This window comes from Agelaius phoeniceus, chromosome 2 (assembly GCF_051311805.1).
Source record: "Agelaius phoeniceus isolate bAgePho1 chromosome 2, bAgePho1.hap1, whole genome shotgun sequence".
Classification (NCBI taxonomy): domain Eukaryota; kingdom Metazoa; phylum Chordata; class Aves; order Passeriformes; family Icteridae; genus Agelaius; species Agelaius phoeniceus.
The window spans coordinates 68,176,802-68,200,323 of NC_135266.1; the positions used below are offsets into that span (position 1 = coordinate 68,176,802).

At 39.4% G+C, this 23,522-nt stretch overlaps 1 protein-coding gene across 7 annotated transcripts in view; it reads right to left on the bottom strand.

Annotated features, from left to right (window-relative positions):
- NBEA (neurobeachin) overlaps window positions 1-23,225 on the bottom strand; it is a 459,156-nt gene extending 435,931 nt beyond the window's left edge. For all 7 annotated transcript variants that reach the window (XM_077173791.1, XM_077173789.1, XM_077173793.1 and 4 more), the window contains exon 1: window positions 22,560-23,225. In XM_077173791.1, the coding sequence (XP_077029906.1) occupies window positions 22,560-22,844 (285 nt within the window). In that variant the 5' untranslated portion in view covers window positions 22,845-23,225. The remainder of the gene's footprint in view (window positions 1-22,559) is intronic.
- Between the last annotated feature and the right edge of the window lie 297 nt (window positions 23,226-23,522).

Consider the following 23,522-nt stretch of genomic DNA (forward strand, 5'->3'; position numbering starts at 1 on the left):
TAAGGTCAGCTGAAAGAAAGATTCTGACTCAGGCATTTCCCATCTATGTAAGAGTCCTTCTCCATTCTCTTCCCTTCTTTGAAAGGCTACAAAGTGCATCTATAGAAATGACAGCCTCAGATGTGGTACGTATTACATTCCCTAATCATCACTAACTCCCCAACTTCATTTTATCTTCCCCTGATGACACATTTCAAGCTATCAGAGTCTCAGTATAAGGTCTGTCAGAGAATCCATGATGTGGTGCTTGATATGCTTCAAACTACATAATCTCACAAGCTGGTAGCGGGTGTATGACTCAGCTCCAGGAAAAGATGAGCTACTCCACAGTATCTTTAATTACTCTTTCCACAGCCCTTCAGCAGAGTGCTTTGATCACAGGACAAGAGACACCACCTTCTCTTTTACAGGATGGTAGTTTTGTTTTTTACTTTGCTTCATTTAGGTTTTGCTGAAATATAGAAAACTATGGTATTCGCCCATTCTGTCACATGGTGCAATCTAAATACATCTTATTTGGTGACATCATTGTGAGCACTCTCAGTTAATACCTATGTTAACACACTGCTTAGTAGCAGGATTAGTCTAAAAGTGTGAAAAACAGAGTAAATTTTCAGTGATTCATAGAAGCAGTATAGCCTTTTACAAACAATTAAACCAACAGGATTGAAAAAAGTGCCCCAAATTAGGAGAAGCTAAACTTGTGAAGACTTATACAATCATCTGACCAGATCTACATGCAAACTAAAGACACTGAAAAATGGCCACATTTTGCCTACACTAAAGGTTGAACCATTAAAACCTGGCAATTTGACATACCTAGGCCAAAAAAAAAGCCATATCTCTCCTTCATCAGAGAAAATTACTTCACAAAAAAAACCAACAAACTCAGCAAATTAAGGAGCTGCTATGAGAAATACTAGAGCTTTAACAAATGCCAATCTTCTTTTGAGTTCTCCTGCCAGGAAGCAACGGAATATGAAAAAAATAGCAGAATCTTGAGATGTTGTATAAAAAAACAAGAAACAATATGATAATAGCTTTGTGATTCCAAGTGTCTTTATAACATAGTCATAGAAAAGAATAGGCAATCTGACTTTTAAAGTATTTTAACATTTTAGAATTAAAAAATAAACCTATTGTGAAGTGCTAATTGAGTATATAGATCCTTATGCCCTGTACAAGGCCAAGAAAGGAGTTTTATCTTACTTTCTAATAGTGATCACTACACAGACATCAGAAAAAGAATTCCACTTAAATAAAAACTTCTGATAAATTACAGAAGTTCAGTAACATCAGATAAACAATGTCATGGCAACAAAGTTACAGGTAGCTAAATCCAGCCAAAAGAATTAATGTAGCACCACTACTAGATTCTGGGATGTCACTGCAGCACCAGCCTCATCTACCTGTAAGCAACCAATGTCATTTACATCAGGCTTGTGCAAGTCTTCCAATTCAATTTTAGTAATGGCCTTTGCAAATTTCCGCAGTATTCTCTTTCCACTGGAAAAAAAAAAGAACAGTCATAAAATTTAGTTCTAGTAAAATACTCTCTCTTGGATTCCAACATCATTATTGCAATCATTTGTGACAAAGAGATCTATCCATTCATTGTCAGCAAGGCTGCAAGGCTCAGTAAGGGAGAAGGAAAAAAGTAACCAAACGGATAAGGATTTGTTCCATGTATCACACACTTAAGCAGGAAGTAGGGGGAGGGAATCACAACACACAGGACCAAACAGTATGTTTTAAAAACTCAGGGATTTAAAACTCGGGGATTATGACTTCAATCTGTTCCAGAAAGCTCATGAATAAGAAACCCAAAACCCAAATAGTAGTTAAGACTGTAAGGTATAATTCTAGAAAACACTTTTCACTCCAGTTAAGAACTGAAATGCTGGATGTAAAACATTTTTCAATTTACCACTGCTATTGTTTTTCTGTTTATATATTAAGTAGTCTACTAAAAGAACTAACCAAATCAGGACTCCTTGGCTAGAAGGAGGCATCTAAGGAAAAGACAATGAGAGACCCTTAAATAATGGGTGGTACAGTCGAAAAATCAATAGCTCTTGAGACATAAGAGCTAAGGCATATCACATTAAAGTGAAGAAGGTAGGTTTTAAAATAAAAGCTACACAAGCATATTTGTAATTCCTTCCCAGTAAAAACATACTAAACATATTTTATACAGGTTAATATTTATGTATATTCTAAAGCAGCAAAAAAAAAATTAAATGAAGGAAGGAAGAAGAAATGCATCTACCAATGCCTGTACAAAGGTGACCAATGAAACATCTCAGAGCCATGTTTTGCTAGTGTCTAGAGCAGCAGTAGAAAAGGTCTATTACAAGCTTTCCCTGCTCTGTAACTCTTACCAATGCACCCACCCTTGACAGATAGTGCAGGGGGCTAGATGGTTCTTTAGTGCAATTTGGCATAAACAATGAGTTCTAAGCCAATATTTTTTAATGAAAAAAAATCAGGATTGTCAGGCAAAAGGAAATGCTCACAGTCTTGAAATAATAAAATAAGATCTGCAGTGAAAAGAAGCACTCTGTTGAGGATTTAACAGGTGTACTGACAGACTTGAGCAACTCAGTTTTCCAGAGCACATACAAACTTCATTTGGTAAAGGCAGCAGCAATTTCCTACCATTTATTTTCTTGTAGCGGACTCTAATGCGTGGATTTAAATGCATAGCAAAGCACACTCACACACAATGCACCCACCAACAGAACCTTACGTCAGACAGGAGTCTCAGTCAGAACTTCCTGATGAAGACTGCAGAAGGCCACCACGCACATGAAGTTACATGCATGTGATGAGAGGCAACAGACAAAAAACTGAAACCATGACATGGCATTCTACCTGAACATGAGGAAGAAATTCTTTAATGTGAGGGTGGCAGAGGACTGGAACAGGCTGCATGGAGAGCCTATGGAGTGTCCTTCCTTGGAGGTATTCAAGAGCCATCTGGACACAATCCTGAGTAACATGATCAAGGGGACCCTCCCAGAGCTGGGGGACTGGATGAGTTCACCTCCAGTGGTGTCTTCCAACATTAACCATTCCATGATATAAATTGATGTGTTGAGTCTGGCTGAAACAAAGTTAATTTTTCCCTTAGTAGCCCTCATAGTGCTGTACTACAAACACTACATGTGTTTGTAGCTACAAAGGTGTTGATAATAAGTGTTTTGGCTACTGCTGGGCACAGCTGGCACAGCATCAAGGTTATCTCTCAAGCATTGTCCCCTCTCACCACCCTAACAACCAGTGGGCTGGGGAAAGGCAAGATCTTGGGAGGGGACACAGTCAGGACAGCTGACCCCAACTGTCTGAAGGGATATTCCCTACCATATGACAACAGTTCAGCAGTAAAAACTACAAGAAAGGAGGAGGGGAACCTTTGTTATAATTATGCTGGCCTTCCAGAATCACTGTTACACGTGCTGCTCCCAGGAAGTGGAAGGACATTGCCTGCTGATGGGAAGGAGAGAATAAATGTTCTATTTTCCTTTTCTTCCACACACAGCCTTTTTTTATTAAGCTGCCTTCATCTTCATATCACAATGTTAACTTGGAGTGTCCAAATTATATTTTAGATGAATAAAATAAAAGATACACTCCAGGAGTAGTCACAAAAGTCAAGCTGAGGAACTCCAGATCTTCAACAATAAACTATGTTATAGTTGCTAACAGGACTAGGCTAAAATTAATCTCAAGTAACTTCCTCTGAAATGCATACTATGGGGACACTGAATCCCTGGTACCAGCACTGATAGCTAATATGGGATCTTTTTCTGACAGAGGTTATCTGAAAAACAAGACAACTCTCTTCCAAAGAAGCAACCAAAGCCTAGCCATAGCTAAGTATCAACAAAAACTTGTAGGATCCTGACATATCCTGCACTTTCCCACTAATACTATCATATCACTGGGTTTCCAATGGCTCATCTGCATTAGCCAAAGCACTAAATTAATTCAGTAGGATTTAAAAAAAAGTAAAATTAATTCAGCAAAATATCTTGGATCTTATTATGCTGGAAGTTTCATAGAAGGAAATCTGAATTTTCCTACTTGACAGCCATATACTAAGATATTCAAAAGAGCAACTTTTTGTAAGTCTTAATTATTTATTTTTAAGTCTGTAAGGTACAAACAAGAGTTTGTTCCAAGTGAAATAGCAACCCTTGTGCAGTATTATATGACTTCACTGGAAGTGTCTTTTAGAATGCATGCAAAAAGTTATTGTAAACCTGCTTTCTCAAAAAAGCATTGTTATAGAGTATACACACAGCTTGATAGAAATGATAAAAAACCTCCAGGTGGCAACCTTTTGATGTCCAATAAGGAAAATTTTACAACTTTGAACAGAATCCATTTTCGTGGCTTTCTATGTAGTCTTGACACAACAGAACACCATTTTGCTATCTTCTAGACAAATACAGCTGCATCTTTAAAAACACGTGGTAAGTTCAACACCTTAGTTTATCCCAGCAAGAAGGTAGTTTCCTCAGATCCAGAATACAGCTGAATGTCTCTGCCAGGCAGTGAATAAAACAGAAATAAATTAAACTCATCTGGGGAGAAATTCAGTCATGATCCTCACTGTGATGAGTGATCTGATCTCCCATTCTTACTGGAGAAAAAGCCAGCATAAGAGTAACCTACCATTAAAGCCAGGAATTCTTCCAGTGAAGACAGCAGTTCTATGAAAAGGTGAAACAAAAAATGGATTGACAACAATCTACTGACTGTCAAGTTCAGATCCCATGGAGGTACAACCTATTTGAAAATGTAAGGAACTGACTATCCTGGCACAGAAGGATTGTGGAGAAAGAGAGCACACAGGAGATCAAGGAAGAGCTCATGTTGGAAAGGTTCAACACAGCCAACCTAAGAAGCACCTCAATCTGTTGACAACTATCACCCACGAGCACAACTCATGCTTGAATCTGCAACCCATGAAAATCTTCCCAGATTTTGAACAAGTTTAGGAAAGAAAAGCACCTAGCACATAAACTCCACTTCACAAGAAATATAAGGCTCAGAGGAGAGCCTCCATCTTCTGACTGAGCAGGTATTTCAGAAACACAACAGATTTAAAAATCCTAGCTAATAGGCTCACCTGACTGAAACAACAATAACACACTTCCCCACAGAGTGCTACACAGCATCACAAGCATTCCTCTCCTTCACTTCATACTTAAACTACACTTAAACCTCAATCACCCAGGAGTTAGGAAAAATGCAAAAGAGATCATTAAATAAGGACCTTGAGCAGACTGACTGCATGCTCCACTTGAGCCCCCAACAAAACACCGATTCCAGAGAAACAGATTTTCAAGAGGGACATGAAGGACAGACTGCAGCTTCTATTTATATCCTCTAAGCAAATTAAATACCCACTGTTTATGTGCCAGAGAGCACTCATAAACATGGAATGGTTTGAATTGGAAGATACCTTAAAATATTATCAAGTTCAACCCCTGTGTGCCATAAGCAGGGACATCTTCCACTAGACCAGGCTGCTCAAAGGTCCACCCAACCTGGTGTGGAACTCTTTCAGTGATGTGGCACCCACAGGTTCTCTGGGCAACCTGTTTCAGTACCTCATCAGCACCACATTAAAGACTTTCTGCATAATGTCTAATTGAATCATTGCTCCTTGTCCTACCACTATATGCCCTTGTCAGAAGTCACTCTCCAGCTCTCTTGTAAGTCCCATTCAGTGTCAGGAAGGTTGTAGTAAGATCCTCCTGGAGCCTTCTCTTTTTCAGGCTGAACAAACCCAGCTCTCTCAGCCTGCCCTCACAGGAGAGGTGCTCCAGCCCCCTGATCATCTTCATGTCCCTCCTGTGGTCTTGCTCCAACAGGTTGCCATCCTCCTTAATGTAGAGGCCCCAGTACTTCAGGAGGGGTCTCATGAGAGTAGAGGGGGAGAATCACATCCCTTGACCTGCTGGCCACACTCCTTGTAATGTAGCCCAGGATATGGTTGTTCTGGACTGCAAGAGCACTTTGCTGGGTCATATCAAGCTTCTTGTCCAACACCTCCAAATCCTCTTCCTCCTTTAAAGGCCAATCACAAAGCTGTATGAAAAGAAAACTTCAACAGACCACAACCAGAGCTGAGACTTCCTGACACCCTCTTAGTAAGCCATTGTACCAATAATTGGAAATTTTGGTTCAGAGAATGTTAATTTAAAAGTAGTTTAAAAAATAATCACTTGATTTCCAGTCAAGTGAGACTGTTTCATTACATGTTTCCATTTGTGATTTTGAAGTTGTTTGTCATTATTACTTTATGTATTTTATATGTATTTTATTTATTATATATTAATATGTATTTTAAGGAAATTAAAACAAAAACAAAGAACAAAATCAGCCCAAAATCCTGAAACTGATTTTTCACTATTCTATATGGCAATTAGTTTACTAAAATTAATGTAAGCACATCAAAGATTTTCATGAAAGAATATTTTCCTGAAATACTCCAGCCAGAAGAAATACTTAATGTTTCCAGTATTGCTGAGATTAGTAGATGGTAGTCTTACTTTCATTCAATAGGCAATGATACTGACTTTGAAGAATGATTTAAAATTAGAATTTTGAGGAAAAAAAATCATTTTAACTACTGATAAAGTCTCATAGTGAAGCTATGGAAACTGAAATGAATGGGCCTACAAAAAAAAAAAAAGACTGAAAGCTTGCATCAGATACTTAGTTTCTGTTTCCTTTGCTAATATCTGCCCCATATTCCACAAAGTCATTGAAATGCATCTTCAATACTTGTTTTCCATGACAATTCAATTTTTACTTAATTTGAAAGCAAAACTATAAACCACTGCTTGAAATACTTATGATAAGGATTATACTATTACTATTGAAGATCAAAAGGAGATTTTAAAAATGCTATCTTATTTAAACAGTAAAGATGGGATGGGACTTAAAAAGTCAATTGTTTCAAATTTCCATTCTAAAGAAAGTTAAGTCCAACTAGGTGAAGAATGATAAAGAAATCACTGGCCAGTAAATGCCTAGAACAACAGTGCCTTGCTAAACAGATATGTCCCATTTTTTATCCAGTTTTATCTTATTTGGGTCAGATATGTAGCTTTTTTAGTTACTTTTTGACTGTAAGCAGTTCTGTAAAGCCCCTCCTCTCAAAGAAGCAGATTTTCTTCACCTGTAAGTAATGTGCCAGCCGACCAAGAACCACTTGTTGAGAACAAGAGATCCAATAATGCCACATTTTTTAAAAACAAGCAACCTCTTCACATTCTTGAAATTAAATCCAAATCTTTTTAAATATGTGAACAAAACCCAAAGAAAACCCAGTATTAATACGTATGCTGTTTAATACCTGAAGGTATTAAATTAGATCACGTGTTCCATCATGCCCTCCACCTGAGCCTACAGCTGAATACATGCTTCCTCAGTTTTGACCACCAATAATAAGAGGCCTTCCATTTTAAATTGTGAGCATGATTTACCATTCTGTAATTGATCCAAGGCTATTTTTAAAAATCATTTTAACCAACTCATAGTTTATCTCTTAAGACTTCAGAATCCTGTGATTCAAAACTGGGTAATAACATCTACATTAATACTTTATTCATATCAAAGAAGTGCCTCCAAATACTTATATTTACATTTATAATTTCCTGATACTCACTAGGCATTCCATTTTTTCATTTTTGACATGATTTTTTAAAATAGAAAATACAATCCAACTAAACAGTGTGTGTGTGCCATTCAATGGTGGTTTGCAATTAAATGTGCCAGACATCTGTGAAAGTCTTAACTGGTCCTTTACAAGCAGAAAGGAATGGCTGTGCAACTTTAAAAGCACACAGAATTAAACAATGTTAATCTCACCTACACAAAGAAAATCTTATGTAAGCATCCATGGTATAACTCCCAAATACAGATAAAGACAATCAAATGTTTCCGGGTAGAACACACACATATATACTAGACTCTGGCAGTCAACCAAAACACTAAATCCTATTTGACAGTGATAAGAAGGAAGGCATTCAAACACGACCCTGATCTTTTCTTCCATGAAAAAAGAAAAATCTTCCAGCCTCCCTCTTTAAAATAGAAATCACCCAGTAATTATGCCATAGCAGTGTAATGCTTAACTTTAAATTAGTTGGGTGCATTTTGAATATATCCAGAACTGACAAACTTACAAAAGTCCCATCCATTCGTTTGTTAAATTTAAATTGTAACTTACCAGTCTACCACCATAATAAATAAATGACAGTTTTCTGTTGTACAAGACAGTTTTAAATAGCAGTAGCTGTCTGATAAGGCTTGAAAAAGAAAACATTTAATTTCCTCTTTAACTCACTTAATTATAATATTACAAGTCAGGGTAAAACATGTCTAAAACCCACTATGAACTTGTCACAATGAGAACAGATATAGTCTTCTTTCTGTTCAGCTAGGGCTTTAAAAGCACAATGTAGCTATAGGATACAAATCCTACAAGATGCAAGTTCTGAGCTTTCTGTGTGAAAGCTGGGCTTGTGTTTCCAGCAGATGTGTTAAACAAGGGGCGCTAGTTAGAAAGGAAATAATCCCAAAATGTGTAAATAAAAGCTACAGAGCATCAAATGTAAGAACTTTGATCCATATCACACGGAGTGCAATGTGGAATTAGTGACCAAAAAAATTTTACACAAATTGTTTACTGGTATCACTGCCCTCCAAGAAGTTTTTTAATACTTCACACGCATGAAGAGGGACATTCAGCAATCTTCACAAGAGAGCTGATTAATCTCTGTCAAACAAGACTTTCCAGTCTTTACTAGAGAGTCCTGTGCCACTGCCAGTTCTCATACCTATCAGGTTCTATTGGGGTATTGCAAATGGCAATGCTCGTAGGACAGCCACTAGGCATAGCTAAGCCTTATTCATCACTCAAATGTATCAATCACCTTTTTTGATTATACCTCACCACTGCAAATGTCAATGCAATTAGGAAAGTCCACATTTCAAAAGCTGAAAAGCAGCTGTTTGTTGAAATAGAGACAAATTAATAGTAGTGTATAACTATCAATCCCTGCATGGAGGCCTAATTCTGCTTACAACTACAAATAAAAGTATTTACAGGTTTACTGTATCTCCTTACACCTGGTGGCCACCAAGCCACTCTATCACTGTCCTCCTTGGCTGGACAGGGGGACAAACAAAAGGCTCATGGGTCAATATAAAAGCAAGAATAGAGATCACTCAGCAATTACTGTCATGGGAAAAACAGGCATGACTTAAGGAAACATATTTACTAAAAATCAATAATAAGACAATTATAAATAAAATCAAACTTTAAAATGCCGTTCCTCCATCCCTCTTCCTTTTTTCCAAGCTCAACTTTGCTCCCAAATTCTCTCCCTCCTTCCTCTAAATTATGAAGAGGGTCAAGGAATAGGTGCTGCCATTTGTCCGTTTCACATTGTCTCCATCACTTCTTTCTTCTGGTTCTCCTCCCACACTCCAACACAGTGTCTCTCCCACGGGACACATTCCTCCATGATCTTCTCCAACATGGGTCCCTTCCACAAGCTACCGTTCTTACACAAACTGCTCCAGCATGGGTCCCTTCCATAGGGTGCAGTCCTGCAGGAATAGATTGCTCCAGCATGGGTTCTCCATGAGGCCACAAGCTCTGCCAGAAAACCTGCCCCAGCACAGGCTCTCCATGGGGCCACTCCCTCCTCTGGGCAACCCTCTGCTTCCTGCTCCTCCACAGGCTGCAGGTGGGTCCCCCACAGACCTCCATGGGCTGCAGAGGAACAGCTGCCACATCATGGTCTACACGACAGACTGCAGGGGAATCTCTGCTCCATCAACTGGGGCACCTCCTCCCTCTCTTTGCTCACTGACCTTGCTGCGCACTGGGCTGTTCCCCTCACATGTCCTCACTCCTCTCTCCAGCTGCAATCACTCCTCTGAAGTAACTTCATTTTAAATCTGTTCCCCACAGTCACTGCCACTACTGCTGATGGGTCTGGCATGGAACTGGCTGGCACCGGCTCTCTCAGACACAGGAGAAGCTTCCAGCAGGTTCTCACAGAAACCACCCCTGCAGCCCCCCCACTACCAAAGCCTGGACACATAAACCCACTACATCCTCTGAGACCAGGATTATACCACTCCAATCCCCAACCTCCACACCTTCAAAGCTGAGCATTATCCCAGACATTATCCTCATGAAGCATCATAATACAGTTTTTTATATGACATTCTACTTTCCAAAGATCCATTTTATTACTTAAAGTATTTTTCTTCTACAGCTTATTTTGATGCTTCTACAACAAAAGACTTCAGGCAAGTCTTTGTTTTCAGTCACAGTACAAACCTATTGACCTAGAATGGTTATTCTTAACTTAAAAATATACAAGAAGAAAAAAACCATTGAAAAATAATGAAAAATATTACAAGAGAAACAGAAGACAAACTATTAAGCTGGAAGCTACTTACCATATAGCAGTACCAAAATGCATTAACAATTACTTCTACATGCCCTTTTCTCAATAACTCTCTTGGCTGTATTAATTTTTAATAATGCTCAAGTAGCCTTTCATTATAGTGTTTTAAAGATCTCATTTTGCTACACTAAGTATAGACTATTTAGTTGGATTTCCATTTTCTAAATAAATAGAAATGCCAAAGAGTTTTATTTAAATTAGGATTGCTTTTAGACCACAAGTCTCCCTATCTCCCAGGCAATCTTCAGGATTTCTTAAAGGAATTTTAAATCAAAATTCATCTTGGCTGTACTGTCAGCTGCAGCTGTACCATGTCTTGCTTGTAGTACGAAGTATGTGGTCCCCTCAACCATTCATGCTCTACAGAATGCATACATAAGAGCATTTTTAAACCTGTGATTGTTCAAAACCTTATACAACAAACATACATGGCCATTTCAGAAGTACTGCTTAAGCAAAAACAACCCAATGCTCACGCTTAAAAATGTTGCTTTATGATCTTCTTACTAAGGAAGGCCTAAAATCTACTATAACTCCACAAGGAGCACATGAGAGAGGAATTTTGGAGTAATAATTTACACAAGGTGTTCCCAAGATTCTTCTGACCTCCAGAAAGGATTTAGATTGCAATGGCACTTCAAGACTTTTACTGCTTCTTCTGCACTTCTGGGTAATACCAGATTTTTGGTACAAGATGCATTTAGGATTGATCTTGGCCAGACTAAAATACAAAATATATGCTGCTTTTTTTTGCAGAGTGAAGTAACTTCTGGCTAAAACAGAGCTCTGCTAACTTAAAGCAAGTTGAAAAGACAGTTCCTGCATGAGGGAAAGTCCATTGCAAGTACTTGCAACCATCCTAACTTCAGAGGACAGGCCAGGACCACAAACCAAAGCTACGACAAATGATCCAAGAGCTTAAATCTGGACTACAACAGGTATTCTCTATTTATACTCTGAAACTTCTTAACTGCACTTAGTTTTAAGAGAAGGATTTCTTACTTAAAAATTTCAACACAAAGCACTTTGAAACCCACATGCTGGCTTAGACTCTGGTATTAACAGATGGTGAAAATTTCCTCAGACACCTCAAAAATTAATAAAACATCATGTAACAAGTCATTTCAAGGTCTCTGTAAATCTAGGCGGACACTGAAAGATAACCTGTTGTACTCAGGATTTTCCCATCATGCTGTTTTTATTTTTTAATATAAAGCTTCCTTTTAATGCTACCATTTCTCAATAGCTAAACTTAATCTAAACAAGTAATAATTTGGATAAATTTTATACATTTCTGGTTTTTTTTTTTTTTTTTTACGACTCACCTGGGAATATATCAGCTTCAACAGCCTAAAAGTTATCAGCCTCACTCAGCTGAAACTTCTGCTTCCTCCCTTTCCCATTCTTCTTGATTGTGCTGAGGTACAGTAAAGGCTCTTCATACATTATAAACATATTTGCATTCATTTGAGCGGTTGGGTTACTGAAAAAGTGGAAGTTTAAACTACAACTTCAAGTGACAAAACAGATTACAGACTTGAAAACTACTTTTTTAACTGAGACAGCAACTGAGTATATCCAAATTTATTCTTAAATAGAATTTAATCATATTTTATTGAGGAAAAAATTGCAAACAAACACAAACTATTTTATTATAGTTCATTTTTCCTTGTTACAGAATCATCACAGAACCACAGAACAGTTTGGGTTTGAGGAGACCTTGAAGATCATCAAAATCCAATTCCCCTACCATGGGCAGGGACATCATCCCGTAGACCTGGTTTCTCAAAGTACGACCCAACCTGGCCTTGAAAGTATAAAAAGCCCTTAGACTAATAATAAGGGAAATCATCACAATTGTGAGCACTGGGAATAACCTGCTTCTGGGCTTTAGAAAATACCTGCAATTATCAACTTCACTGATCCATTTTAAAGAATGCATCAGCTCCTATTCAGTGAGCACTATGTTTAAAATGTCAAATACTGTACTGTATCAACTATGAAAGACTGACTACCTCTCAGTGACTAAGCCTACACATTGTTCTAGTTACAATGTGTTTATTACTGTACATGATAAGTTACTTTGAATAAATGGTTTTGTGTTCATGGAACATGAACTATAAAAATTTTGTTACACAATCATCTTTGTTTCATATATTACAGTTTCTAAGTTGCATACAGTTATATGCATGTGAAATGCCATTGAATATTTAATATATAAATCTTAGACTACATATAAAGTCATCAATCTATTATTTTCAACAAACCCAATGCAGAATTTCAACAGCCTTAGCTCTATACTGAATTTTGTATTTTTAATTTTCCTTCTAACATGAAGCACCTATTGCTTTGAAAACAACGCTAACAGTTCTAGTTTAATTTCATTTCATGTTAATTTTTTGAATAAGGTAGTATTTATAGTATATGTAGAGAGCCACAAAGTTTCATTAACCAAGTATTATGCCATTAACTTTGTACTTTCTCAGCAAAATATTAAATGTACCTACATTTTATATTTCTGAAATCCAAGAAATAAGCTTACGTACAACCATAACTTTGATTTGCAGAACCAACAGACAGACTTGGGTTTGTGTTTCATCCAAGACTATCTATTAGCAAGCAGACATGGATGACAAGCAAACACTCACTGCTGTGGCTCACCAAGGTCTGTTTTCTTTCTTGGCTGCACGTGGTGCTAATTTTCCTTTGCTGAGTTAGGCGTTGGTACATTGGATTATTTGTGGTAGATATTTCAGCTCATACTGTGAGATGAGGAAGAGGATTGCTATAATTAAAAGGCTTCCCAAACTCCACCTCCCATTTTTTCTTATCTGCACAAGGAGAATAAAGATTTAAATGTGTGAATGATTAAGGGATTGGAACATCTGACATACAAAGGAAGGCTGAAGAGAGCTGGGATTATTTAGCCTTAAGAAGAGAAGGTCTAAGAGATCTTATAAATGTATATTTTTAGGGGGGGATAGGGTGGGCAGAGTGTAGACACAAGGGAGCCAGACCCTTCTCAGTGGTAGGACCCCAGGACACCATGATACAGTTTCGTTTCCAATGGACAGAATTCACTTCACCCTTGGACAGTAGACTCAACACTAACAGGGTCCTCTTGTAAGTCTACTTCTGCATTCACAAAGTGCTCTCTAAGGTATTAAATGATGCAATGAGGACTGCAACATTTCCATGAGAAACAGAGTTGATAAGAAAGTCTTTCACATCACTGAATAAGCTATGTAAAACAAAACAAACAAAAGATGGACTTCTGCAGGTTCTTTGAAGATATGTATGCCATAGCTGAACATACAGAACCAGCAGCAGCAAAGATTTTCAGAACCCCAGAGACTAAAATATGAGGCAAGGGCTCCACAAGTCTCTTGAAGGGAAACGTAAGAATGAAACAACTCCCATATCATGAGGATATTGCTTAGAGCACCTTACCCAATCCAATGCAGCCTTACACCAACATTTCCATCAAGTTTCAGCTATTCCAGAGATGAATATTAACAGCCAAGAAGCCATCAGTCACAGATATGACTCATAAATACTGCACACACCTTGCCATTTACAAAAACAGGTAATTTATTTCACTGGAACAACAGAAGGAAAAGAGGGGGCGCTGAGCTTTTATTGGAGCTCTCAAACTCACAAGAAAATGGCAAAAGCCACCAGCCTTGAAAGTGTAACACAACACTTAGGTTCTTTACCTTCTTCCTTTTTTCATAAATTAACATAGCCAAAAATGCAGCTTTCAGAGGGCCCCTCATTAAGTTTCATTATTGACATAAAAATTATGATTTGAAGAGGGATGAAGCTGATTTTTTTCCCTATAAAATAGGCTTTCTTCTCTTTTCAGGCAAAACCTTTTTACCCATTCTCTCAACATTCCAATTCTTGCAATTAAACATGTTTGCTCCCATTATGAGTATGCGATGCAACTGGAGCTGACATACCTCTGTAGCTCCGTATTGATGTGTTTGTCCTATTGGAAGGGGCAGACAGCTTTCCCGTTCTTCCAGCTATAAAAAACGTTTTTAACATTAACAGTGACATAGGGAGATTTTTTGCCCCCAATTAAATCAAGATTTTTTTTTTTTTTAATTCAGTAAGCCATACATATTGTTTAAGATTAAGGGTAAACTGACTGGTCAGGCATGAGCAATACAAAAAAAGCCTGGCTTCAGCTGGGTCATTACTATCTTGAACATGGCTACTATTCTGTATTTAATGAAAGCAGATTTTAATTTTTCTTTAAGTTTGTAGCAGGAATCTGTTGCAACAGGTTTCTATGGGATCCTTTCTCAACCAAAAGACAGGTTTTCAAATTCATATTTGTGTTTATATTCAAACTATTTTCTTTTTATGAAACAAAATTTAAAAAAAGACAAACCTGCTATGGTGGCTCTTAAAGCAGGTAAGCAAAATTCAATAAAAGTTGGAAAACTTTGCATAATTTAGTATTTGTCACAGAATATGAAGACTTATAAAGCAAAAAAAGAAGTGAGATCGCATAAAACTGATTACAATGCCTCACTAGAATAGAAGAATCTGCTCAAAGAATGATTATTTCCATCCTTCTGTCTACACTGTCCCAGTACTACAAAAGCTGTGAGGTAACAAAAAGCATGATATGAATAACAACTTCACTCCTAAGTGAATATTTTGCCATATCTCACTTCCAGCTAATTCCAAAACTTAATACTTATTCTGCATAGTTAAGGAAGGCTTTCAACTGTTAAACAAAAGGGCAGTGAATGAAACATCATTTTGCAAAGACAGATGCCAAGCATTTGTAAGCTGTTGAACAGCATTAGCAACACTCGCATTTATACAAGCTTTCAGTGAATTGTCACATTAGAACAATTTCAGTGATGCAACCCAATTTTAAAGCAAAGCAGGGTAGTCATATTATAGAGTTGCATTAAAATAAATTAATTGACATTGCTGGTGTAAACCTCAGTAACACCAAAACTACTTAGACTTATTTACTAAAGGTTATTATTTTCCATCTATGTCAAAAGTACAAAAAAATGCTAAATTGTAAAAATTACTGGAATGCAATTTTAGCAATCAGTAGACTGATCAGAAGTCGAGGTGCTTCTCTACTGGAAATAATAAATACTCTTCCTCTTAGATATTAATGTCATTAACAATCTCCTTAAACTGAATTTATGAAATTATAGTTCAAATAGCTGAAATCCCTATTAATCCTATAGTTGAAGTGGATGTTGCTATCGTTAAGGAAAGAATATGAGACTCTCCATAAACAAAATATTTTTAAAATTTTTCATTATCTTTATGCTGATGATCATGTATCATATCATTTTAGGACATCTACACCAAACTCTTGGAAGACAGATGTGGGAGGTAGGTCATCAAATTCAAAACTGATGTTTCAAGGGATCTGCTGCCTCTGATTATAAAAGCAAGTTCTAAATTTGATTCAGAATTAAAGAAAGCTTAAAGGTTCTGTCTGTGCAAGAATTAGTAAAGCTCCACAATGGGGTGTTTCTATAAAAACAAATAGTAATTAATGATCAAATTCCACAAAAAAATAAATGGAACTTCATCAGAGTAAAGAGACACTAGTGCAGTGGCCCTCTGGCCACCGGGCACATTGAATATATAACGAGGTAGCTGATGCTGTTCTGTGTAAAGGACAATAAAACACTGTACACTAATGGAAGAGCAACACAAATTAATCTGAAATAGATTTACTGAGACAGGCCAAAATACAAAACGGAAAAAGTGTGGAACCAAATAATGAACTGGTAAGACTAAGAGGCTGATTTAAAATAGCTTAGATAGCTTATTAAGTTAACATTCTCTTAATACTGTACACAACATTTATCAGAAAATATTCTGTTTTGCTACTAACCCAATCACAGATTTCATTCCACTTTGACTAAATTCAATACAGTGCAGAAGGGGAACAAAGACTTTGAAAGGAATTCAGAGATGATTATGCAGGTTTTGGGTGTTAGTTTTTTGTTGGTTTTTTTAAAGATGCAATATAGAAAGTGTTTCATATATTTGAGATGTATGAGTGAACACACTGAAAAGCCCTAACATGAAAGAAAAAACTGCACCACAGCCTCTTAGACCTCAGCCTTGCCACAGCCCCAACTTCTACTCCTTGGAGTGCTCATCTGAAAGCAGGTACAGGGGAGAATATGGAGGGCAGAGAGAATGACCAGTGTATAACTGAATACACAGATAAATGCTTAGTCTTGTAAAACACATGGCTTAAATGGGGAATCAGGTCACAATTTCATAAAAATAGCATCTTGATAGAGAAAGGTGCTAACCCTTTGCTTGGTGCAAAGGGATAAAACACAGGTAGGGTCTCAGGAGGGAGAAGGGGGAAAGGCCAAGGATTGCAGGTGCTTTTTCAATACAAGTCTCACAACTTTATTATTTCAGTGTGACAAAAATAAAAAAGCCTCTAGGTATTCACCTCCCTTATAATCCATGAATTGAATCCTGTAAAGACAAGTGAGAAGTAAAATCAAGATGTAAAGCTAAGAAGAAAACAGCTATTCAGAGTTATGCAATAAGGAACATTCAGTTACATGCCAACATGACAGATTTTTAAAAGTTATCACCTATAGAAATATATCAACCCATCATACAAGAACTACAGCAGATTCCAAGCCACCTGCTGAGATACCATTAGTGCTTTATGACTGATAGAAGGATTGAAAAAAACTTTTCAGCCATAAACACCTACTCTCAAAGATGAGATAAAAAAGCCCCCAAAAATCAGTTATAATAAAATAATTAAATGAGCGTTCAGTCATTCAAAGATTTTCTGTAATCAAAACTAAGTTTTTCACAGAAGCATTAAATAATGACAAGAGCTACAGTACTCTAAAAGTAGCTGCCCATGGAATGTTATGACAAACTCTCACATCAGATACTCTCTTTTAATACAGCTCTGGTAGCTTGTACAGCAATGCCCAAACAGAGATTAGTTGGATAGATGAGCAGGATACCAACAGGCCAGTGGGACAGACAGTAACTTGGACAAGGACTGCCACCTTCAGTTAAGTATAACCTAAACCAAAATTCACACAAAAGGCAAACAAACAAAACCCCCAAAAAAATCCCAACTTGGAAATTTCCCTAAACTTAACTTTTTTGACTAGTACCATCTATCAGCAGAGAATTACACTCAAAATGAGAAAGCTTATACCAAGAAATGGAATAAGATTCTCAAGCCTGCAAAGCTAGTTCCACAAGAAAAACAAAAGTCATATGACAGAGGCTACAGCTCAGGAGGCCCACACTTTCTCAGACTACAACAGTGTCCAATGAACAAAAGTGTTTCTTCCTCCCCACCTTTAAGTAGAACTGTGCCATGGGACAGTGCAGCAACCAAAACTATAAATGGATTTAAAGAACTCAGATACCAAAGCTAGCTATAGCATAAGAAAACCCTTAACCAATCTCTGAAGAAAAGAAGTACCAAAGGAAAAAGAACCAAAAAACAAAAACATCTCTTACACAGGCCTCCCTTTACATTTTTCCTTATGACCACTACTACAGAAAGCCTGCAGGGAGAGAAGGATCTCTCACGTAATTCAACCCATTTGCTCTGAAACTGCAAATGCCACTCCTACGAGTACACAATGTGACAGAGCACTAAAAAACGGCTTACCTCTTGTGATGGGTGACTAACACTGAAGTAGGATGGAACAGCCAAGAAAACAAGAAGAGCTAGGCAGAAGTGTGGGCTGCAGTCAACAAGAACAGAAAAAGACTTTTTGAACTAAGCCTGGTGTTTGACCTACTTCTTACAAGCACTCTCTAGCCTGACAAAACCCATATAAAAGCTTTCCAGATTGCACAAGGAGAACCCTGGTCAGCTACACCTGTATCAGATTGAAATCTGTTCACATCTGCATCACATCATCTGCTCAAGATGCACAGGCAAAATGAGCAGCTTGTTTCAGCACCAGTCACAACTTTTTAGTATCATTCAGCTTCCTGTTCACCTTGCTTACTGTGTACTGCCATATAATCAGCACTACAAAACCCAAAATCACAGATGCTAGGAAATTCAAACTGGAACAGAGAAAGGTTCCTAAAAGCTAAGGAACAATGCAACTCATATAGTTACGTTTGATCAAAGATGGCCAAACAAGAGTCAGTTCAAAATGTACACTGAAGAAAAAATTCCCAAGACCACTAAAACACTGGAAAAGCAGAGAATTGAGAAAGCAAATCAGTAAAATAATAGAAGACCAATCAAGGTATATTAAAGAAAACTAATTAAAGCCATATGTGGAAACTTTGCTGTAGGAAATAAGAAAAAAAATTAGACAAAGTAGAAGAATAGGTAGACAGACTGACCCACTTCCACTTTAACATCACATTTTCTGGAGCGCACGGTACAGAATTTTGTTTTAAACATCAGTCTAACAGCAATGTGAACATCTCCCATGCAATAACAATATCCTTGAGAGCACCCTAAGAAAACTAACAAGAGTTGTTCAAAGGGGCCTCCTCCACAATAGAAGCACTGAACTGGTATCAAAATATCCCCAAAGAGAAATCCCTTACAGGAATTAGAGGATTACACATTTTTTATGGAAAGCCCTTTCTAGTTTGGTGCTTTGCAGTACACAAGGGTCAGTGAACACACATCTCAGAGAGAGCATGCTCAGCCTGTGAATTCATATTAAACCCATGGACCAAAACCAAAATAAGCACCAACACAGAAGAATGCATGTGATACAATGAGACATTCCCTCCTACTTCCAGAAATGTAAAAATAATACAATATTATATAAAATCATTCTAAAAACCCTTTCAGCTCATAGATTCTTAAGATCTTCTGACCTTCACATCACTAACACCATCAGGTCTTTCTAAGGACAACTGAGTCCTTTATAGGCATTGGCATATAAAGGGCTGAACCCTCTCTCCGCTGTCTTTCACGATAATGTTAAACAATGAAAAATAACACAAGCAATACTAGATATTCTACAAAGTGACACTCTGCTGAACAAGCTGACCAGTTTAACAGAACTTTGAACACAGCAGGTTCTGAGGAAACACTAAGAAAAGCATCAAGAGAAACAACTAATCTCACAAACATGGAGGAATGCTCAAGAACAAACTACTGTCTGATCTGACACTTAAAATTTGGCAAAGCTGAAAATACAACAATATATTGGACCACAAATATTTTCTACACTGTAAAAAATACACTTCCTCACCTCACAGATACAATAAATCACTACGTACATCAGTATCAGAAGGTACTACATGAGTTAAGTCCAAAATCCAGCACTAGAGATTACAGTGTGGGCCACCAAAACAAGCATGCAAAGGTAAAAACTCTTCAAGAGAAACCCTAAAAGCCCAGCTTCACAAGAAAGAAGGGTGACGACCTCCAAGACAAGGGCACACACCAGAAAAAAGTTTTGTCTCGGACATTTACTGCTGCTTCGATGCAGATGCAGGAAGAGTAAACAAATTTATTAAGCTTTACACAAAAGACAGCAATAAACTCTGATAAGAAAATTTAAAAGGCATCTCCATCTTTAACTTCTGATTCTCTCTGATAATAAAACATCTCAGCTATGCAAAATTCTTACACTAAAAAGCTATTACCAAATGGCTTATAGCAACCCAATATGGCATAATGTAAGTTACATTTCTCTGAGAGACTTAACATATCAACTGATGTATCAAAACAAGATCATCGTTCATTCATTATCACACCTGCATCAAAAGTCATTCAGGAGTAGTACAGGTAAAGACTGAAAAAAACCAAAACAACAAAACTACTAAACCAAATAGTTCTCTCTACCCCCAGCTACCCACTGAAGAATGCTTCTAAAACAGAAAAATGCATCTTATTTTAAGTTGCTACTAAAATCCTTAATACAGAATGAGATGATGTTTAGGAATATGCCATTAGTTTTACTTTATATCTGCCATATTCACTGCTTGTTCCACATGTGAGTAAATTAAGTTTAAAATATAAAAACCTAATTTTGAAGCATTTACTGCCCTGAGGAAAAAAAATTATAGACACAATACAGCCTCTCTCTGCTTTGGGAATAGTGATTGTTGTATATTAGAGTCCATCTGTTAAGTAATGACTGATCCAGGATGCAACACTGCTGCAGCAGACTCACAAGCAGTTTCACATTCATATACATCTCCCAGGGCTGAGAGAACTGTTAAACACTCTTGTGTTTATTTTAAAATATAAACATTGTTTTCAGCAACAGGAACTGATTAGTAGGTCGATCTTACACGCAAGCAATGGATGTCCTCCACAGAGATACCAAACCATACTCTTAGCCTCTCCATCAAAGACAAGGCAATGTTAATCCAGTTGCTGGTGCACTAACAGCCAGAATTAAAATGAGCTTAAATATCAGTAAGAATGAAAGAAGAAAGAAAACTAGAAAAGGATGAAACATCTTTGTATCTGTCATGATCTACACAAAGCCAGTTACTAAAATAACAGCATGTCATTAACTTATTTTGAGTGCTACATTTAAAGAAATGGGTAATAAACCAATGAAGTTATGATGACTTGTACCATACTTGTACCACACATACAAAGAACAAAAATAAAAATTACAAGTCACATTTCAAGCTGTCAAACAAACAGCTTGTAGAGATGAATGGGAAATATACCAGATCACTGTTTTGACATATTCACAAAACTATCAGTTTTAACCCTGTGTGTTCAGATTTGCTTTAATATTAAAATGATCTGACCAAATTACGTCCTTCCCTGCATGCTGCAGCTTTTCCATTCAGTCTGTGCTAGGTCAAATGCAAATAACTGGCAGACAGAAGAATGCACCTTCCTAAAGTGTTTGAAACAAAATATATTCTTTACATGACTTTGTACAAAATGATTGGAGATTAGGAGCATTAAACTCATTTGAAACAAAGGCAGTTTCAATTAACTACCATTCAGTTTTGAGCAGTCATTTTTCTATCCTATTTTATGTGCAAAATTTGAGGGTATTTCATTGACTGAACTGTTTCAAAAGCTTTGCTGCAGCAAATCTTGCATTCAGGAACAGCACCAAATTGCACATAATTGAAAGTGATTCATTTTTAGATGCACTCGCTTGGCTTCTGTAGGTTCCTCAGGCTTTGGTGTAGGTAGCGCAAAAACATTAAGTCATACAGTCCTGCAGTAACTCTTTCACTCCATGAAGTGAGCAGCTGACTAAGGAGCTACATTTTAGCATTTTCTCCTTGTTTCAGCTATTTACCTCTGTACAATAGTATTTTGCAATGCACAGACCTTGGACCAAAGTAACAACAACACTTACTTTTGCAAACAAGAATGTGTCTTAGGAACAGAGCAGGTTATTAAGACTTGGGCAACCCAATACGATACTGCAATACAACTAACTCTTTATTACAAATACTAAAGCGTATTAAATCCTTGCAAAAATCTCCCTTCTCCCCCTTCCTCCACATAAATTACTAGCTCTGATCTAACAGAGCTAACTAACCCTTCACATGTTTCAGCCACCAAGAAAAGATACCAGCTCAGGCTGGGGTTTTTTAATGCTTTTCAATTAAAACCAGATACTACATTCATGCCACTCTTCGTCTCAAGAGGAAGCTACTAGGTTAAAGGGCAGCGTCCATAACACGAAATTGCAAATTACTTAATCTCCTTATTTTTCTCGCTGTAAATTGCACACACTACACTTCTGCAGGAGGCGGCTGGGACGAGGCACTGGGAAGGGGAAGAGTGGCCTGTCTGTTCTAGGTAGGGTCCTGCCTGGAGTTTAGGGAGCGCTGAGGGGGCTTCTGTCACACGCACGACGGACGAGGCGATGAGGAGGTCGCGGGATTAACGAGGAGTTTGGGAAGGAAGGATGGCTGGAGAAGGGCCGTACGTGTAGGAGGGACACGGGGGCTGGGAGGATGCGGTCCCTGCCGGGTGGCACAGGGGCGGAGGGGCGCAGGGGCAGCTCCGGCAGGAGGTGGGCTGCGCGGGCCGGTGCCCGCCGGGGCGTCACCGGGGCGGGGTGCCCGGCCGCTTACCAGGTTCAGCACCGTCTCCACGATGTCCCGGTTGCTGACCTCCCCAACCTGGATGAGTCCGATGAGGACGGCGAATTTCATCCGGATATTGCGGATCGGCACCGACGGGTTAATCATCCCCGCGGGGAGCACCACGGACCCGGAGCCCGACGCCCTCAGCTCCCCCATCACCGCGACGCTGCTGCTGCCGCCGCCTCCGCCGCCGCCGCCTCCACCGCCGGCCCCGACGGAGATAAGTCCCGCGGGCTGCGGGTCCGGCCCCGACACCGGCTTCTCGCTCGCCATTTACCCCCCGCCGTTACCGGCACCTGCCGCCGCCGCCTCCCCGCCCGGCCGGGCCGAGCCGCGCATCCACCGCAGTCGCACCCGGCGGGGCCGCAGGGAGCCGGCCCGAGGCGCCGGCACCGTCCCAGGAGCCGCTCCCCCGCTCCGCTATAATGAGGGATTATTATGGGCGCCGATGCCCCGTTAGCCGAGGACTGCCCGGCCGGGGCCGCCTCCCTGCCACGGGGCCGGGGGCGCGGGCGGCGCCGAGCGCGGTGCGGCCCGGCGGGGGCGAGCGGCGCGCGGGGCGTGCGGCGGCGCGAGCGATGCCGCTGCCGCTGTTGTTGTGGAGCCGAACCCGCCGCCGCTCACGCCGCCATGTTGCCGCCCCCTGCCTGCGGTAGCCGCCAGGGCGCCTGCGCCGAGCCCGTCGGGGGAGTGGCCGCGCCGGGCCCCCCCAGCCGGCCGGGGCACAGGTGAGCAGGTGCGCGGGGCCGCCGCGCCGCCGCCTCCCCCCGGGCACCGCGGGCCGCCGCCCTCCGCTCGGGGAGGTCTCGCAGGGCCGTCCGAAGGGATAGGGTGGAGCCCCCGTGCGCCCGCCTGGCCGCGCCCCGCGCCCCAGGGCGCCCCCTGCGGGAGGGGCGGGTGACGCCGCCGCTGCCGGTGACGGGAGGTGCCGCCCCTCGCCGCCCCCAGGCC